The sequence below is a fragment of the Spermophilus citellus genome (assembly GCF_964194105.1).
Source record: "Spermophilus citellus genome assembly, chromosome: 9".
NCBI classification, from domain to species: Eukaryota; Metazoa; Chordata; class Mammalia; order Rodentia; family Sciuridae; genus Spermophilus; species Spermophilus citellus.
The window spans coordinates 62,700,389-62,720,390 of record NC_138191.1 but is presented as its reverse complement, the minus strand read 5'-3'; the positions used below and the strand labels follow the sequence as shown (position 1 = coordinate 62,720,390).

At 32.3% G+C, this 20,002-nt stretch overlaps 1 protein-coding gene across 2 annotated transcripts in view; it reads left to right on the top strand.

The window, feature by feature from the left end:
• The window catches only part of PKN2 (protein kinase N2), a 130,111-nt gene that overhangs the window by 74,108 nt on the left and 36,001 nt on the right, over window positions 1-20,002 (top strand). For both annotated transcript variants that reach the window (XM_081305063.1, XM_081305062.1), the window contains 5 exons: window positions 1,511-1,665; window positions 9,527-9,644; window positions 10,871-11,016; window positions 11,109-11,322; window positions 19,479-19,664. In XM_081305063.1, coding sequence (XP_081161189.1) covers window positions 1,511-1,665; window positions 9,527-9,644; window positions 10,871-11,016; window positions 11,109-11,322; window positions 19,479-19,664 — 819 coding nt within the window. The remainder of the gene's footprint in view (window positions 1-1,510; window positions 1,666-9,526; window positions 9,645-10,870; window positions 11,017-11,108; window positions 11,323-19,478; window positions 19,665-20,002) is intronic.

The following is a 20,002-nucleotide window of genomic DNA, read 5'->3' as shown; positions in this document are numbered from 1 at the left end:
TATACCTCAAAAGGTTACTTGATGATTAATAACACACATATACATGTTTATTTGTATATATATAATTAAACTGTTACATGTATAAGTGTACATACACTCCCAAAATAGTAGAGTTGCTTACAAAGCCTCTAAATGTAGAAAAATAGCACATAGCACAGCAATTAACAGGACAGATTTCAGAAAAGAACTAAGTTCAGATCCAGGTTTTTGCCACTTACTAGCTGTACAGCTTTGGGCAAGTTTCTTAACTTCTCAATACCCTACTTACTGTAACATTAATACTCATCATAGGACCATTTGTGAGATTATTGCTTATATTTTTAAAGCACTTAGATCATTACTTGCATCTAGTAAGTTGTATATAAATATTAAAACACTGTTGTTTATCAGTGTCACACTTAGTATCTGTATTTTTATAATTAACAAATTATGTTTTCTTGTTTTTAACTAGTGGATTTGAAAAAAAATGTTTTTAGTTGTCTATGGAACTTTATTTATTTATATGTGGTGCTAAGAATCAAAACCAGTGCCTCATATATGCTGTACCACAGAGCCCCAACCCTGAACTAGTGAATTTTTTAAAGAATATGAAATATGTTCATTAAAATAAGTTAATCACTTATTACATTGCATGGAGAGAAGAGAACCCTGAAAGCCCAAGTTAAGTAACTTGCAGTTTAGATAATTTTCTAGTTCCTTATTGCCTGAAACAGGTCTGGTACTCAGATCTTCTGGCTTTTCTAGGAGAAAAGGAGAGCTGGTAGGAGAGCTGGTGTGGATAAAAATCAAAACAACGAACTTTAGTATGAAGAATCGTAGTTACATGGTAGAATTGTTAGAAGTTAATTACTCCAAAATAATTAGATGATTCTTTTTGTTTGAAGTTTTTGTTTTTTAAGTACAAAGAACACAGTATACTTTATAAGACAGTGTACATGAATGTAAGAAATTGTGAAGGTTTGAATGCTGTGATTAAGTTGTTAGTAATTAATGCTGTCACTTTATTTCCGGAACTCTGTTTACAAAGAACTATTTTAGTGGAATTGGTGTAATGTTTTAATATGCTTTGCTCTCTAATCATTCTGGTATTGTTAAATTAAGGCATTTAATTGCAGGGTAGACTATTCACAGTGCTTTATTTTATTTAAAAATAATAATGTTGGAAAAACTCTTGTACAGTCACCTACTTCAGTTGCAGACTCAAAGTAATCACTTCTTCAGGAAGCGGAATCTACCCTAGTAAGTGGTCCTGCAACTCAGATATTTCTTTTGCTTGAATTAATTATTGTGTGTTTGTAATGGAATGGGATTCCATTCCATTTAGATGACTTCAAGTTCATCTCAAACCCTGTTCTTCCAGTTTTAAGCAGCAGTTGATCCTAATAAGTAACTTTTTTTTTCCTTTGGTGCTCTGAATTGAACCCAGGACCTTGTGCATGTGAGGCAAGCACTCTACCAGTTGAGCTATATCCCCAATCCTCATAACTTTTAACATAATATTTTTTTACAGATTGCCCAAGGACTCCAGATACTCCAAATAGTGACCCTCGTTGTTCTACTAGCAGCAATAGATTGATGGCCTTACAAAAACAATTGGATATAGAACTTAAAGTAAAACAAGGTGCAGAGAATATGATACAAATGTATTCAAATGGGTCTTCAAAAGTAAGTATAGCAAATAAGTTTATAGTTGATTTTCATTCTTTCGAGATTCCATATTTTTTTTTAATTTGCCTACTTGCTAAAGTTTATTTGTAACCCAGCATCAGTAATGGTAATGGATTGGGAGTCATTTGATGGACATGCATAAAGAGATGAAAATGTGAGTCATCTGTCATCTGTCATAAATGGTTTCTTTTGAGATCAACAGGGTGATGCTCTGCCTTCTTAAGCTCTCATACTATAAATAAGTATACTTTTTGAAGTTTATTTAATGCCACATATTTTGTATTTTTGTATCATGCTTTTAGCTGGTAATTTCAGTGTTTCAACAGTATTTTATGGTATTTGAGAGCGCTTTAGCCTCAGAATTATAAATTATAGAAAAATTTAAAACCAATTTTTTTTCAAAGCCACATTTGTTAATTTCTTCCAAAACTCAGTTAATAAATAATTTGGCTATATGAGTAAAGGGTATACATGCACTCTGTATTTGAATCTTTTTTATAAATCTAAAATTAATTTAAAACAAAATATTTTTAAAATTCAGGCTATAATGTGTTTTTGATCACCACATTACAGGTTTTTAGAAAAGAGCTAATGAAAAGAACATTGGTAATTGCCTGGTTTATACCTGTATATACTTGGTAATTTCAGTGTTTAACCTCCAATGTGGATGTATAACCTCCAATGGAAAAATTAGTATTGTGAGGAGCCACTTTTAATAATGAGAACATATCCTTGTTCTTAGGTTTAACATGGCAAAAAAAAAAATGTTGGGAACCACTGAACCAGATTATCATGAAAGTTCTTTTCAGCATAAGGTTCCATCATTTTAATAATTTCTGAAACTTCACACAAAGATGTATCTGTTATAAAACTCTAAATTTGATATTTTCAACTCATTTATTTTAAAAACTTCACAAACTAGTGTTTCTTCATATCTTAATCGGGATTTGTAAATAATATCAGAATAAAGTTCTTGTGTTTTTGTTTCAATTTAGAAAGAATTTGAAATCAGAGGGGAAAAGATCTATTCTTAGAGTCTCTCATTGTACTTCCAACCCTAAATGAAATTTGGGGAGACTAACAGAGAAATGTGTATGTGTTATAAATTTTAAAAATTAAATTAAAAATTAAAGTTTAATTATGAAAATTATATACTATGCCTTATTTCAAAAGAATTTTTATTGTTTTTAGAGAAGTGTATATTTATTTGATATTATTTTGATACTTGATCACTAATGTTGAAAATTTATTATTGGTTGATAAAGTTGTTATTTTCTGTACTGTTGTTTTTAATATTTACCTGAGTTTGGAGAATTTTTCATTTTTAGCAAGTGTTATTTTGTTTTTGTTCAAAACTATGTTCCTGGAACTGTGAGTGTACCAAATGTTGCTAAGCATTTTAAAAGTAAGTTAAGTGAGTTACTGCCCTCTATCTTTCTCTAGTAAGGTTTTTAAATTTTTATTGGTGGATTAGTTTAAGGGTTTTAAGAACCCTTTAAAGTTATGGGAAATATGAATGTATATGTTGATAATTGATGGACAAGGTTTTTTAAAATGGTCTCTAATCTCCACAAGATTAAGAACTGCTCCTCCAAATTGAGCAGGTATGGACATACTAAAAGAATTTCATAGAAAAGTTACAGTGACCACAGGTCCAAAATATGAGCACTCTGTTAAAGCAAATACAGATTTTCCAATAGCATTTTATTTTTAATTAGGGAATTAATTTGAGAAGGACTCAAATGAAGGTTCAAAGCCTATTGGAAGCTTCTATAGTCTCTGAGATAGACCTAACAGTTTTTTTCTGTCTAAGCTTATCTTTACTGTTTTCATTTCTCATCTTTAAACTTCTCAAAGGATCAAAGTATATCTTTATGAAATTAGGAAAGATTTCAGTTTGAAATTATATGGACTGTTTATTCATTAGGGATTTAATTAACAGTTTAATAGTTATTATACTAGGTTCTGGGGTATAAATGTAATAAAGATGGTGCCTTGTACACAGTAGATAACCAAGCAATAATATCCTGCTTTTAGGAGACCACTGGCTTAGAAAAGAGATACTACATGTAAATAATTACAATATGTAATAATAGTTTGCTCGAGTTACTTTTGAAACACCCTGAGGAAGGATCACTTAACTACCAGAAAAATCATTTAAGTCTTAGCATAAGATTCAAAAGTTGATTTGGCATTTGAGAAGAAATTACTCTTTAGGGATGATATGCCCAATATGTATAGGGTAAGAAATTATGGAATACCATGGATTCTTCTAGGAAATGGAAGCGATTTGATATAGGTATAATACAGGTTCTTAGCATGTTTTTTACCTAGCATATCTAGTAATAGAATATACTTTTAATATTAGTAGTTGTCTACTCCGTGACCCACTTTGCTTGGGAAAAGTACTCTAGTTGATTCCAACAGAACTGTTTCTCACTTCCCCACTAGAAGAGCATTAATGACTGAGACAAAGTATGAGATGTAACATAACTGAAAGGCAAACCAGATTGTTACAATACCTTGTATAAAATTAATTAGTTGGAATTGCATCTTATATATGGAACTGCTAAAAACTTATAACAGGGAAAATACACTATCAGATTTAAAGTTTAGAAATTTCACATCCATCCTTCTCAGATTTGAAGAATTAAACAGAGAAGGGTAAATCTATAGGCAGCAAGTTAAAGTAGGTTTATAGTAGTCCGGGTTAAAGAGCTTTATTTTTCCTAAACAGCAGTGAAAACAAAGGAGACAAAGTCAAGCTATTCATATCTGGATACAAGGTGAAAGGCACAGTCAAAGATGATTCTTAGATTATTATGTGCACAGACTGGATGATGGTGTTCTTCACAATGACAGCAAATTCACAGAGTTGGGTGGTAAATTTAGGGACAAGGATGGTCAAATTCAGATTGGCGATAAAGTTTTCTTCAGAACTTCTGTTATTGAATTCTGTAGGATAAAATTTTCACCCCTGTACATGTTATAGCCGGAATTGTTCTTTTAAAATTTAAGTAGGACATTTTTACCTTCCTATTCAAAACCCCCAGTGGCTTTTTATCATAGTTAGAACAAACCTAAAGTCTTTACTCTAACTGTAATCACAGGTGATTTATTTCTGGCTATGTTTCTCATCTTCTAAAAACACTTTTCACTCTCATTATGCGGTAGTTATACTGGCTTTTTTGTATCTTTTGAACAGCAATCACACTCTGAACATCAGGGCCTTTGAATTGCTGTGTTGTTCTCATTATTTCTTCCCCTGTTTTGTAGCTTTCTCTCCCTGCATTAAAGCCTCTACTCAGGTGCTGCAACATCTGCAAGCTCTTCACTACAATCCTAATTAAAATAGAACCCTGTCTCCTTATCTCCTTTCAGTTTTACCACTTTCTGAAATTACGGTTTACATGATCACTTTCTTTATCATATTTTAAACATTGGAATGTAAATTTCTTGTTATCCAGCTTGGTATAATCACTCTGTCTCCAGTGCTTAGAACAATACCTGGCACATTGAGATATTTTACCAAAATACTCAATAAGTACTTGTTAAGTTGATGGATTCTGCTATAGTATGCATTCATTACTTCTTACTTCCATTGGCCTAATATTTATAAACTATTCTTTTTTTTTAATCTTTACATACTATAATTACTTTCATTTAACCCCTTATGACTAAGATATTTCTATTATTAGTACAGAGATATGATGAAGGGCCACTGTTTTGCCCTTACCCCTTAGAAATAAAGAGTCATATATCTTGGCATTTTGTCATTGGGCAGTTGTGCCACTAAGCAACACCATTGATTTTTATGAAGGGGGATGGTATCTCTGAGGGTTCAATAAGGCATACTGAAAAGATATCTGCTATTCATATGTTCGGATAAAAAAACAAACTCCTTATTAAAATGTGTGCTTCTTTCCAGCATTTTGTAACTTCTCATAAGCTTTCTCATACTTTTTCCTAATTTGGATATACTATCCATCTCTATCTACCCTAACCACCAACCCTCCAGTCTTTTTAAGTTTTATTAAGATCCAATTAATATACAAAAATTTGGAAATATGTATAAACTCTTGAGACCATCACCATAATTAACATGCTTCCATATTTTTCCCTGTATTCTTTTGTGGATGTTTTGTTGTTGTTGTTGTTTCTCTTTTTTGGTCTTGGATGGAAGTTTTGTATTTGGGGTTTTTTTTGTTTGATTTTGTGTTAACACTACTTGACATGAGAAGTCCTCCAATCTTCACATATTTGAAGTTAACTTCATGTTAACAATCTAGAAAAACTTTCTGAATTCTATCCGCAAAAATTGATCCCACCTTTCTTTGACATTTTCTTTGTCTACTTTTAACTTTCTGATACATGTAATTATTATATCTCCTTAATTAAACTATGTGCTTTATAAAGAAACATTCTGACTATTCTTCATATTTTCACTGGTCTGACAACATTTAGCATATGGAAAGTAAGCAATAAATATAGAAAAAATAAAACAATAGTTGGTTTATTTATTTGAAAGTTTTATGTGTGTGAGATGTAGTTTGTTATCCAACTGTGACTTTAGAACAAAATTTAATATCCCATGGTGACTTGCAAAGTAGTAGGGTTTTTTTAATATAAAATAATGTATAACTTGAAAACATTACAGAATTTATAATAATTTTTATTTATAGTTATAAAATATTATCCATTCCAAATATAATCACGAGACATTGTAGAGTGCTAATAATTAAGTTGTTTAAACTAGTCTATTAAATTGAACCATTTTAGTTCAAAATCAGTCAAATGTTGGCATTTTCATGTGATTCAACCTAATAAATAAAAATTTTCCCAAAGTCTTCATCAACATAAAAGTCAATTATTCTCATACATTTGGGCCCACCTTCTCTTGCCTTCTACAAATTAGGTGCTAAATTAAGAAAACCCATTTGATTCCTGAGAGCATAACTTATTGTGAAAATTCATTAAATGCTAGAAAGCATAAAATTAATATGTAGTAACTGTACATTGCCTGATTTGGGGGAGCCACTCTGAATGACCCATGTCTTCCAGTCCTGAAGCAAGAGGCTCTGACCAGTCACTACATTTGTGGTGACTTGGGCATTGTCCCTGTCTTCAGGTGTAGGCATTACCTTCGAGGGTTGAGCTACACTAAGGTGTCCTTTGTAACCCTGCCTCTTCTGGCCTTTTTTGGATAGAACTTTCTAAGAACAAGAATTCCCCCAATAAAAGCTCACTTCCAAACGGGCTCGCTGCTCTCTTGCCAGCCTCTCAGTGACTTTCCCTTGCTCTGCCTTTTGGGGAGCCTGAGGCTGAGAGCAGAGAAGCTGTCTGAAGCTTATTTAAAGGTAAAGTGTGTCTGTGTTTTATTTGGTGTTACTGCAAATTCAAGCAAGCGATTCAAGTTCAGCTGCCCGTGCAGGTCAGGGGTGGCAGTAGATGATATCCAAAATCAGTTTTAAAAGCCTCCATTATACATTGACGTCTGTGCATATCCCCTAGAAGTCTGGGTGGAGAAAATTTACTTTCTTATAAATTAATACAAGTGCTATTACTTGCATGTTGACTTGAAATAATTAAGAAAAATAGTATTTCTAAAGAAATAAATAACACTTGTCATTTCACAAAATGATAAAATAATAAAAAGAGCAGCATACTTGAAAAGCATGTTACTGTATAGTTTTCTTAGTATTTATACTTACTATTAAAACTTAACTGAGGGGCTGGGGATGTGGCTCAAGCGGTAGCGCGCTTGCCTGGCATGCGTGCGGCCCAGGTTCGATCCTCAGCACCACATACAAAGATGTTGTGTCCGCCAAAAACTGAAAAATAAATATTAAAAATAAATAAATAAAACTTAATTGAAATAAGATACTTAACCATTCTTTTTATTGCTCTAGAAGAGAATGTTTTAATGCCAATTAAATACTTCGTAATATAATTTTACTATCATCTAATGCTTACAAAAGCTATGTTATAGGGTAATGTCCCCTTTTATACAGTTTCTTCAAGAAACCCAAGGCTTTCATAAGATGGCCAATTTTACATATTACAATTTGAGCTGATGTCTTTCTGATGGCAGAATATTAATTGTGAGTTTTGAGATGCTAAGTTTTTCTCTTACTCTGGTCTGATCTCAAAGAGTTATTTTAAATCTTCCATTTGTCCGATATTCCTACTAGTAGTAGGTAGAGAAACTACCATAGGAAAATGTATTTTCCTTTTAAATTTGGAAGGTGAATAGTTACATTCATGAAAGCATATATAATGTGTCACAGATAAATAAACCACAGTTATCAAATGTGTATGTGGTATTTGTGTGTATATGCCTACTTTATGGGCTAAACTGATAATCTAAGGTAAGCTACTGGAGCTCAACTCCTTGGTGTGAAATCTAATACTTTATTAGAGAGTAAAATCTGGCTAGAAGCTCCTTAAACCAATGACCTGGGGAACAGGAAAGAAGTGGAAGAAAAATTTATAAATTGCTAATTGTTTTTTCCTCCATGGTATATATTACTCTATGTTTGATATTGACAGAATATTTTTAGCTCACTTTTCTTCTCTTATATAAAAGCAAAATCACTATCTTAACATTTGTATCTTCTTTCTCCCCTTTACACAGTGTCATAACAGTGTATGTATGTGTTTGGTTTATTGAAATGAAACTGCCCAGCTGATGCCTATCTCTTTCTCCCCCTTAACTTTGATAGGTTCTGGTGTTAGGAGAAGTTGATTATTTGCTGTTTTATTTCCAAATTAATACATATTTCCTAAGTAATAAAGGTAGAGATACTTAAATAATCTGTAAAGATCGCCTTTTTTTGTGCATAAGTATTTCCTAACCTGATACTTACTTTTATCTATTATTTATTTTTTTCTGTAGATACCCATATTGACAACTAATATAACTCTCCAAGCAAATGATGTTAACTTATGATATTTTAAAGTTCCAAATTAGCTTTCTATGGTTGTTGTAATAAATTCTCACAAATTTAGTGGCCTAAAGCAACACATTTATTATGTTACAATTTGGTAATTATTCTGTCATAAGTAGATATCACTGAGCTAAAATCAAGGCATTACTGGGTGCAGTGGTGCTGGCCCATAATCCCAGTGGCTCGGAGACTGAGGCATGAGGATTTGAGTTCAAAGCTAGCCTTGGCAACAGTGAGGCACTAACCAACTCAGTGAGATCCTGTCTCTAATTAAAATACAAAAAAGGGCTGGGGATGTGGCTCAGTGGTTAAGTGCCCCTGAGTTCAATCCCCAATACCAAAAAAATAAATAAAATAAAGGTGTTAGCAAGGCTACATTCCCTCCTGAAGGTTTCAGAAGAGAATCTGGTTCCTTGCTTTTCCTAACTCCTGGAGACTGTCTGCTTTCTTTGGTCCATGTGTTTATAAAAAACAGAAGAGTATGGGGCTGGGGATGTGGCTCAAGTGGTAGCACGCTCACCTGGCAAGCGTGTGGCCCGGGTTCGATCCTCAGCACCACATACAAACAAAGATGTTGTGTCTGCCGAAAACTAAAAAATAAACATTAGAAAATTCTCTCTCTCTCTCTCTCTCTCTCTCTCTCTCTCTCTCTCTCTCTCTCTCTCTTCTCTCTTAAAAAAAAAAAACATTAAAAACAGAAGAGTAGCAAGTATTATTTACTTATTTTCTTTCAGATTTTCTTTTTAATTATGAAGTTGTTTTTCTGTTATATCTCTTAAGTTTGATGGCTTTTTAAAATTTTTTTTGTAAATGTTTCTACAAGTACTGGTATGAGTTGATCTATTTAAAAGATAGAAGAATGTTTCATTTGTCCCTCTATCTGCTTACCTTTTCAAACTTACTTTTAATAGGATCGGAAACTCCATGGTACAGCTCAGCAACTGCTCCAGGACAGCAAGACAAAAATAGAAGTCATACGAATGCAGATTCTTCAGGCAGTCCAGACCAATGAATTGGCTTTTGATAATGGTGATGGAATAGAGATATAATGTCATTATCCTTTTATGGGCCTAGAGTGCTAAGTAAATCTTACAGTGAAGAGACAGTGGTTCAAAGTTAAGGGGGAGAAAGCATTGTAGGGTTTTTTTGTTTTGGTTTGGTTTTTGTTTTGTGTCATTTCTTACAGATTTTACTCTCTTCACATGGGACAGATGGTTTCAGATACTTGAACCTCATATTTCATGAATATATTGACCTAGAAAGTATTTCTTCATTTTAATAAAGTATCAGCACTTTATATTGTTTTAATTTGTTTCTGCCTATGTAAGAGTATGGCTTTGTTTTGTTCTTTTTGTTATGTATGGTTTTTGTTTTTTATTCCAGAGGGAAACTTTATGGTTAGTTGCTACAAGTAGGACTAGAAACTGTAGTTTTCCCTTGGTACTTTTGGGGGATTGAGGCCAGGATCTTTGATGGATACCAAAACCTACAGATGTTCTGGTCCTTTATGTAAAATTGCATAGTATTTGCATAAAATGAATGCATATCCCACAGGCTTTAAATTATCTCTAAATTACTTATAGTATCTAATACAATGTAGATGCTATATAAATAGCTTTTACAGTGTAACAGCTGGATATTGATTATACATACACACACAGGTTTTTTTTTTTAACTTATTCAACCAACACATGAGCACTTTTTAAAAAAATCATTTTTGAACCTGGGATGACTTGATGTAGAGCCTATAAGTATGAAGTAACAACTGTGTTTTGGTCTCATGATGTTATCATAATATAATAAATTCAGTTCTAAAATCTTTTTTTGTCAAATTTGTGATTTAGATTCATAATGACTAAATGGAATGCTCTGAATTTAAACCTTGAGTTTATTATTACTTCAGTGTTTTGTTTTTTGATAGTAGGGATTGAACCTAGGGGCATTTAATCATAGAGCTGCATTCCTAGCACTTTTTATTTTTTATTTTGAGACAGGGTCTCACTAAGTTACTTAGGGCCTCTCTAAGTTGCTGAGGCTGGCCTCAAACTTGTAATCCTCCTGCCTCAGCCTCCCAAGTCGCTGGGATTACAAGCATGCGCCACCATGCCTGGCATTGTTTCAGTGTTTATTGATTTAAGGACTAACTTTTTCTAATATTTGAGGAATTTGTTTCTTTTTCATGTTTTTTAATCACACAAGTTAGAAAGTCAAATAAATGTTCAATTAATGAAACTTTGTGTTTTCCCCCCCTCTAGCAAAACCAGTGATAAGTCCTCTTGAACTTCGGATGGAAGAATTAAGGCATCATTTTAGGATAGAGTTTGCAGTAGCAGAAGGTGCAAAGAATGTAATGAAATTACTCGGCTCAGGAAAAGTAACAGACAGAAAAGCACTTTCAGAAGTAATTTTAAATAAATATTTTAGTATATTTTAGTATATTATTCAAAGAATGTGATTATTTAAGCAACAATAATTATCTTTTTCACTTGCAAGGCTCAAGCAAGATTTAATGAATCAAGTCAGAAGTTGGATCTTTTAAAGTATTCATTAGAGCAAAGATTAAATGAACTTCCTAAGAATCATCCCAAAAGCAGTATTATTATTGAGGAGCTTTCACTTGTTGCATCACCAACACTAAGTCCACGGCAAAGCATGATATCTACACAAAACCAATATAGTACATTATCTAAACCAGCAGCATTAACAGGTATGTAGCACACATCTCTCCTGTTTTTTAAGTTGTTTTGTGTGTATATGTGTGTGGCCCTGGGGAAATCGTTGTGTGCAGATTTTTTTTAAATTATGGGAAGATTTGCATAAAATTTATATGTTTTAATCATCCTTCATTATTACAATTCAAAGGGAGTTAATATGTTCTAAATGTTGTGTAACTATCACCACTATATAGTTCTAGAACATTTTTATCATTTTGTAAGGAAACCTATACCCATTAAGCAGGCACTCCCTTTTCCCTTTCTTCCTAACCCTCTGGCAAACACTTATTGGCTTTTTGTCTCTATGCATTTATTTGTTCTAGATACTTCATATAAGCAGAATCATATAATTTGTAGCCTTTGCATCTGTCATATTTCATTTAGCATATACTCCTTTCAAAGTTCGCTTAGTACTTTATTCCCTTTATGGCTGAATAATATTCAACTTCATGGATATATATCACATTTGCTTAACCACTTGTCAGGACATTTGGGTTCTTTCTACTTTTGACTCTTGTAAATAATGCCACTATGAAAATTTGTGTGCAGGTTTTGGTTTAAGCACTTGTTTTCAATTTTTATTTTGACAGGGAGTGGTATGTATATACTTAGGAATGTAATTACTAGGTCATATAGTAACTCTATTTCTAAGAGGTAGTTGTTTTTTTTTTTTTTTTTCCTGTGATACAGGTGATTGAACCACTGAGCTTCAGTCCCAACCCATTTTTATTTTGGAAACAGGGTCTTGCTATGTTGCCAAGGCTGGGCTCAAGCTTGCAGTCCTCCTACTTCAACCTCCCAAGTATCTGCACCACCTTGATTAGCATATATAAAAGTAGTGTATGGAGTGTTCCTGTTTCTGTCCATTCTCCCAATACTTTTACTTCTTTTTGATTATAGCTATAATATTATGTCCTCCATTGTTGAAAGTAAAGTTGTGGTCTCCACCTGTTTTTGTGGAACTGTCTATTTCTTCCTTCAATTATACAGATTTTTGTTTTATATATTTTGGGGCTCTGTTAGGTGCATTATATGTTTCTAATTATTTTTTAATTTTTTTTTAATATTTATTTCTTTTTAGTTCTCGGCGGACACAACATCTTTGTTGGTATGTGGTGCTGAGGATCGAATCTGGGCCGCACGCACACCAGGCGAGCGCGCTACCGCTTGAGCCACATCCCCAGCCCCTGTTTCTAATTATTTTTTGATGGATAGCTTTTATCAACACATAATGTCCTTTGTCTCCTTTAACAATTTTTACTTAGTCTATTTTGTCTGATTTTAGTAGAGCTGTCTCTGCTAACTTTGGTTTCTGTTTGCACTGAATATCTTTTTCTATCCTTACATTTTCAATCTATATGTGTATTTGCATCAAATTATGAGTTTCTTTTTATTTTATTTATTTTTTTTTATTGGTTGTTCACAACATTACAAAGCTCTTGACATATCATATTTCATACATTAGATTGAAGTGGGTTATGAACTCCCAATTTTACCCCAAATGCAGATTGCAGAATCACATGAGTTTCTTTTTAGATAACATATAATTGGATAATTTTTAAAATCTATTCTTCCAGTCTCCGTGGAACAGTTTTATCATTTACATTTAAGGTAATTACTAATAAAATGCCATAAATTCTGATGCTAACTATTAAGAGTTAGGTAAAATTTTATTGGTTTATGGCATGTTCCCCACAACATTGCTTTCATTTAACCTGCAAGCCTAGAGTTCCCAGGTAACTTGCACTTCTAACCAATTGACTACCAATTCTGGGATAATTCACCAAAACAACCTACAGAACTCTGGAAAACATTATGGTAGTTTTATTATTAAGAATACGGATTAAATCAGTCAAAGGACAAGACTCATAGGGCAAGATCTAGAAAGGTCTTAAATATGAAGTTTTTGTATTCTTAGGATATGTAACCTTCCCAACATATTGGTGTCTGTCACCAATGAGGAAATTCACTTGAGCTTTGCATATCCTGAGTTTTTATTGGGACTTTGTTATTATGTAGGTGTGACAGAGTGAGTCATTGCCATGTGATTAAATTCAATCTCTAACCTCTTGCCCTGCCCTGGAGGTCAGGCTGATACATAGCTCAAAGTTTCAATCCCTTAGTAATATTGTTAGTGTTTTCTAGCAAAGTTGTCCCCCATCCTGAAACTGTCTAGGGGCCTACCTTGAGTTAACCTTTGAGCGTAAAGTCAGGTGTGATACAAGGGTTCCACCATGAAGAGCACATACATTGCTATTTCTAGGGTCGTTCCATGATTTAGAGGCTTCTTCCCACAAACAAGGGATAAAACTCAGCCAAATTGATTTTTATACAATAAAAGAGCTTGCTTCTGACAGTTTGGTATTTGTTTCCTGAATTCTTATGTTACTACCTTCTTTTGTGTTGGATTGAATTTTTTATTCTATTTTTTTGTTGTTTCCTTTTATACTTAATGAACTTGGTTTCATAGAGTAGTTTTAGATTCACAGAAAAATTGAACAGAAAATATAGACATTCTTTATAAATCCCATTTGTACATATGCATAGCCTCCCTCACATCATCATCTTATACCAGATTGACAGTTTTTTATAATAAGTGAATCTATATTGACACATCATTATCATCCAAAGGCCACTGCTTCCATTAGTATTCACTCTTGGTGTTCTGCATTCTATGGATTATGGCAAATATATAATATCATGTAACTACCATTATAGTGTCACACAGAATAGTTTCACTGCTCTAAAAATTCTGTGTCTGCCTGTTTATACTTCCCTTGCCCCAACTTCCAGCCCTGGCAACCACTAATCTTTTTACTATTTAGGCTTTTTTTCCTGAATGTCACATAGTCAGACTCATACAATATGTAGTTTTTTAAAGTTTCCTTTCATGACTTGACAGCTCGTTTCTTTTTAGCACTGAATCATATTTCATCAACTGGATGTACAAGTTTATCCATTCACTTACTGAAGGACATCTTAGTAGCTTCCAAGTTTTGGCAATTATGAGTAAAACTACTACAAATATCTATGTGTGGGTTTGTTTTTTTCTTAGTAGTTACCCTGGTAACTCAGTAGCCTACAGAAACTCTGTTCTTTTATAGGTGCACCTTCCCGCCCTTTGCATTGCTGTTGTCACAAATTATGTCTGTACCTATATGTTCATTTACATAGGTTATAATTTTTTGCTTTGTCATTTAAATCATAAGAGTTACAAACCAACATAGTAGTACTTGATTTTATATTTTCCTATGTAGTTAGTTTATCTGTGTTCTTTATTTTTTTCTTTGGTTTCAAGCTACTGTCTAATGTTTTTTCATTTCAGTCTGAATAATTTCACTTACATATTTCTGAGCAATTCTCTTATTGATGAGCTACTTTAGTTTTTGTTTTATCTGGGAATCTTTAATTTTTCCTTTATTTTTGAGTGATGGATTTGCTATAAATAGGATTCCTGGTTGACAGTTTTTTCCTTTCACCATTTTAAAAGTGGCATCCTACTCCCTTCTGATGGTTATGGTTTCTAATTAGAAATTTGTTATTAGTCTTATTGAAGATTCCTTGTGGGTGATGAATTACTTTTTATAAAATTATCTCCTTTGATTTTTTTTTTTTTTTTTTTTTTTTTTTACCATTTGATTTAATGTGTCTTAAGGTGAATCTCTTAGTGTATCCTATTTAGAGTCTTTGAGTTTCTTGATGTACAGGTTCATATCTTTCATCAAATTTGAGGAGTTTTCAGCCATTATTTCTTCAAATGTTATTCTTTTCATTTTCTTTTCCTTTGGAACTCCATTATTTATGTATTTGTGTGCTATCTGGCATCTCACATTTCATTTAGGCTCTGCATTTTTTCTTTATTCTTTTTTCTTTCTGCTCCTAACTAAGACTTGATGATTTCAGCTGAACTATCACGAAATATACTATATTTTCTTCTGCTTGCTCAAATCTGCTGTTGAATAACTCTAGTAACTTTCATCATTTTATCATATTTTTTCAGTTCCAGAATTTCTCTTTGGCTGTGTGTGTGCGTGTGTATGTGTGTGTGTATGTACACACAGTAACGTGGAAACTGCAAAGCCTTATTCCCCAAAGCATTTCATTTCACTTCCTTGGCTTTTGGGCTTATATATTGTTTGCCCCAACTGTGCCCTGATTATTTACTTTTAAATGTTTTTGACATATGCCCTCCAATTAGCTGATTCTCTGCCCTTAGAGATTTGGGGTACAATAAAGATAAGCCCTTGGTGTTAGTCCTTTAGGGATCCCACAGACATGTCAAAGCAGTCAACTACAGTTTGAGAATGAGAGTTCTCTATTTGCTCTGGCACCAAGACCCTATACCAGGAACGGAGGCTGCCATCAAGCTTTAAGTTGTGTGTATTATTTTTCAAATTGTTAACATGTCAGTGGTATCTTAAGTCAGACGGAATTGTTATTTAATACATAGCTCTTAGATATAATGTATATCCATGGGGCAGTGAAAAATAAATGATTGGAAACATTACAGCACTGTTCCTGAAAATGTTTGGGAATCTTTAGTTTAACCTTACATATTATAGTACCTGTTTATCTTTCTAACTGTTTGTATCTTATACAACTCCTACCATTATTTAAATTAGTTTATGTACCGTCGTCTGTCACAATTAGTTAATGCACAGTCTTTCTCTGTTTAAATGTCTTTGCCTTATTCATCTTCTTACTGTACATATTTTTTTAATCAAAACTGCAATATAGACCTATAAAAACAAAGACCTTATCATCTGCTTACATATAATCGTAGCCACTAACACAGAGCGTTTAATACATGCAAAGAATATTTGTTAAATAATATTCAATAATTAGGCAGGAATTATACTTCTTATCTTACTTTCATCATCTTTTAGCTTAGTGCTGAACACATTATTGATACTCAAGAACTTTTGAATGATTCATTGATTAAAATATGATTTCAAATATTTGAAAATCAATGGTATTTCTAGAAAAGTAATAGAACCACTTTTAAAGTCTTGGCTGATATGACTGGAAAATTTTTCCATTTTTATTGTAGTCTGTTCTTCAGTTATATAACTTCTTTTCAGTTTGTTTTTCTATCATTTATTTCCTTACTAAACTCTATTTAAAAATCATATAAATCACCATTCTAAAAAATATCTTACAATTTTTAAGGCAGTTTGATTTTAAAAATGTCTAATTTCCTTAAGCATCTACTGGATCATTAACTGAATGTGGAATAACCGAGAAGAGAAATGGTACTTATAAAGGATTAGAAATGATGAAAGATAAACATGGATAAATCCAGAGCATTTTCTAATCTGACTTTTTTTTACTGCTTTCTATTTGTGGTTTGTCTCATTTAACTCTATAGTTTCTTTTAGTGGTTATATGATTATAACATTGAAATTCACAAATTTGTTGTTACTTTGATATAAGGTTATAAATAAGGGTTTTTGCTCTATATTGTGAGATTTTACTAGTTTTTATAAGAGGAGATATCTTCAGAATCAAAAAGAATGTTAATTCAGTTGTACCAACATGTAATACTGAATTATGAATTAGTAAAATAGCTATTAGTTTTTCCAGTCAGTTGAAAGAAATAAGAATAAATTTACTTATTCTATTGTAATTCATAGCCTCTACTTTGGAATATAAGCATTTCTTGGATTTGCTTGTTTTAAAAATTTTACATTATAGGTTATGAAGGTAAAGAATGTAGTTTTAATCTGTTTCTAATATGGTTATATGAAGTTGCAATTATGTCATCTCATAAAATAAAGAAACTTCTAGATGTTTAATAAAGATCTTAACGCCCTCCAGATTTGTTTTGTTCTAAATGAAAGCAGGTGGTGAGCATTGTCATGCCCTGATACATTGAAATTACTAAAATATTTAATAAGCTTCCAGGGTTTGAAGTAGTAGCCAGATGTTTTCAGTTTCCCCAGGATGGCTTTTACAGCTAAACATTTACTATGGAAATTAGCAAAGTTTGCCAGTTTATGAAAAGGCAAATAAGAAACAAATACAACAAGTTATTTTTTTGAACTAGAATAAAAATGATAACCACTATACTTAATCTGTCTTATCACTTTATAGTAAAATAATATTTCCACAGCACAACAACACATGAAAAAAACTGAAATTCTACTCTTTCCCCAACTTTTAATAGGTTTATTGAGGCATAATTTATATTCCATAGAATTTACCCATTTTTAAATGTACAATTTATGATTTTTTAATAAATTATATGATTGTGCCACTATCATCAATATCATTGTGAGAGGGATTTTATTAACTTTTAATTGACATATAATAAACTACACATTTAAAGTACCTAGTCTTGCTTTCATTATTATTGTTATTTCTCTGTATGTGAAATGTTTTTTTTCTTTTGCTACTTTTACTGTTTTCTATTTATCACTGCTTTTGAGAAATTGGCTTATCGTGTGGTTTACTTGTATTTCTTTGCTTTGGTATTCCTTGAACTTTTTGGGTTATAGTCTTCATCAAATTTGGGGAATTTTTACATATTCATTTTATATATATATATATATATATATAATCTACATACATATACATATATGTATACATAGGTGTATACGTATGTTATATATATCTCTTTCCTCTTCTCCCTGCTGTTCATCAGGAACTTCAGTTACACATATGAGGCTACATGTTGTTAAATTCATCATTAACATATGTTCTGTTCTGTTTTTTCCCCCTCTCAAGTCTTCTTTCTTCCATTTTTGGTCTTTTTTTTTTTTTTTTTTTTTTTTTTGCTGTGTCTTCAACTTCACTAATCTTTTAAATATTTAATCTATCACCAGTTCATTCAGTGTACTTTTAAAGACATCTCAGACAGTGTCCATGAAGTATCTCTAGAAATTTGGTTTGGGTCTGTTTTATTTCATTCATGTATCTGTTCAACTTCTGAACAGATGGAATATAGCTATAATAATTATTTTAATGTCCTTGTCTGCAAATTCTAACATTTATGGCAGGCTACTAACTTTGTGGTAATTGAAACACTGAGAAAAAAAACAAATACACCTGATAATCTTTGATTAGACGGAAAACATTTTGAATTTTTTCTTGTTGAGTGCTAGATACTTTTTAATTTCTGTAAATATTTTTAAGCTTTGTTCTAGGACAGAGTTTCTTATTTTATATTTTCAGTATTGCTTTTTCATTTGTTATGTATAAGAAGAGCACCATTTACGGGTAATTGTTCTTTCTGCTGTGGGGCAAGACTCTCCAGTGTTCCAGGAATTAAGATTTTCAGTCCTGTTGGTAAGAACAGGCTTCTTCCCTGTGTACACTGAGTATTGCTGTTTCTGATTTTTCAGATGGTTCCCTTGCCTCAAGCATTTTATTCATAAGCAGGTGCTGATTGGTACTTTGAATAAGGTATGGGAGATACCTTGTGTGTCACTGAATTCTACCACTCTCCAAACCTTAAAGCAGCATTTTTAATTCTTATATAGTGTAGCCCAAATGATAACAAAGCTTCGTCTCCAGATGGCCTTTTGAACACTTTTAGTATTTATTTGCCTAAGAAAATAGCAATTATTTTATGCTTAATTACAACCCTTACTCATTTGACTAACCTCTCAGAATGGAAAGATAATATGGTAATTTTACATATCAAACAGAACAGTGGCTGTTTATGTAAAAAACCTGTGAAGTCCTTTTCTATGTTAGCTGAATACTAGTAACCATAACTATTATTCCCATTGTCAGACTTATTTATAATTTCTGTATGCTATTTCAATAGATGTATTATTTAACTTCATGTTCCCCTTTCAAAGTTCTCTATCCACATAATTCAAGAATTTTTTTTCATGTAATTAATAGAAATGAGTATTCAAATATATAAGAGTTTCATGTAACTTATTTTATGCCCTACAGTCAGTTTTGGGGGGTATTGTTCTTTCCTTTAAAAGTTCTTACAGTTTTCTAAAAATTTTCAGTGGTTTCTCTGAGTAAAGCAGGAAAGTTGATAGTTAACCTTATAGGTCCTCTAGGAGAAGAGTTTTTGCTATTTTAGAAGATCCTTTTAATTTTATTTTTCTCTCTTTTTGAATATATAGCAGAAACATGGTTCTATATATTAAGAATTGATATTCTTATTTGTTTTTATTTATGCTACTAGGTACTTTGGAAGTTCGTCTTATGGGCTGCCAAGACATCCTAGAGAATGTCCCTGGACGATCAAAAGCAACATCTGTTGCTCTACCTGGTTGGAGTCCGAGTGAAGCCAGATCATCTTTCATGAGCAGAACGAGTAAAAGTAAAAGTGGAAGTAGTCGAAATCTCCTAAAAACCGATGACTTGTCCAGTTCAGTAACCACACTTTTTTAAAGAATATTACAAATGAAAGGGTCTAGACAAAGGAATTATCAATGGGGACAGAAAAGAATGGAAGGTGTCCAAGTGGGAAAAAAAACTTGAAATTATAATTTGTGTAGTTAAATTTAAAATATTAAAACCTGTAATGATAGGAAGCAAAAGGGCAGCAGAATTTATTTTACTGAAAATGTATGAATGAATGACAAACAATGGTAATTCTTTTGAAAGAATGAAATATTGAAAAATCACTCTTTATGCCCACCTGAAAAATATACAGAGACAATGAGACTTGTTCTTCTTGTAGGATCATACCTTGATTCTTTTAAT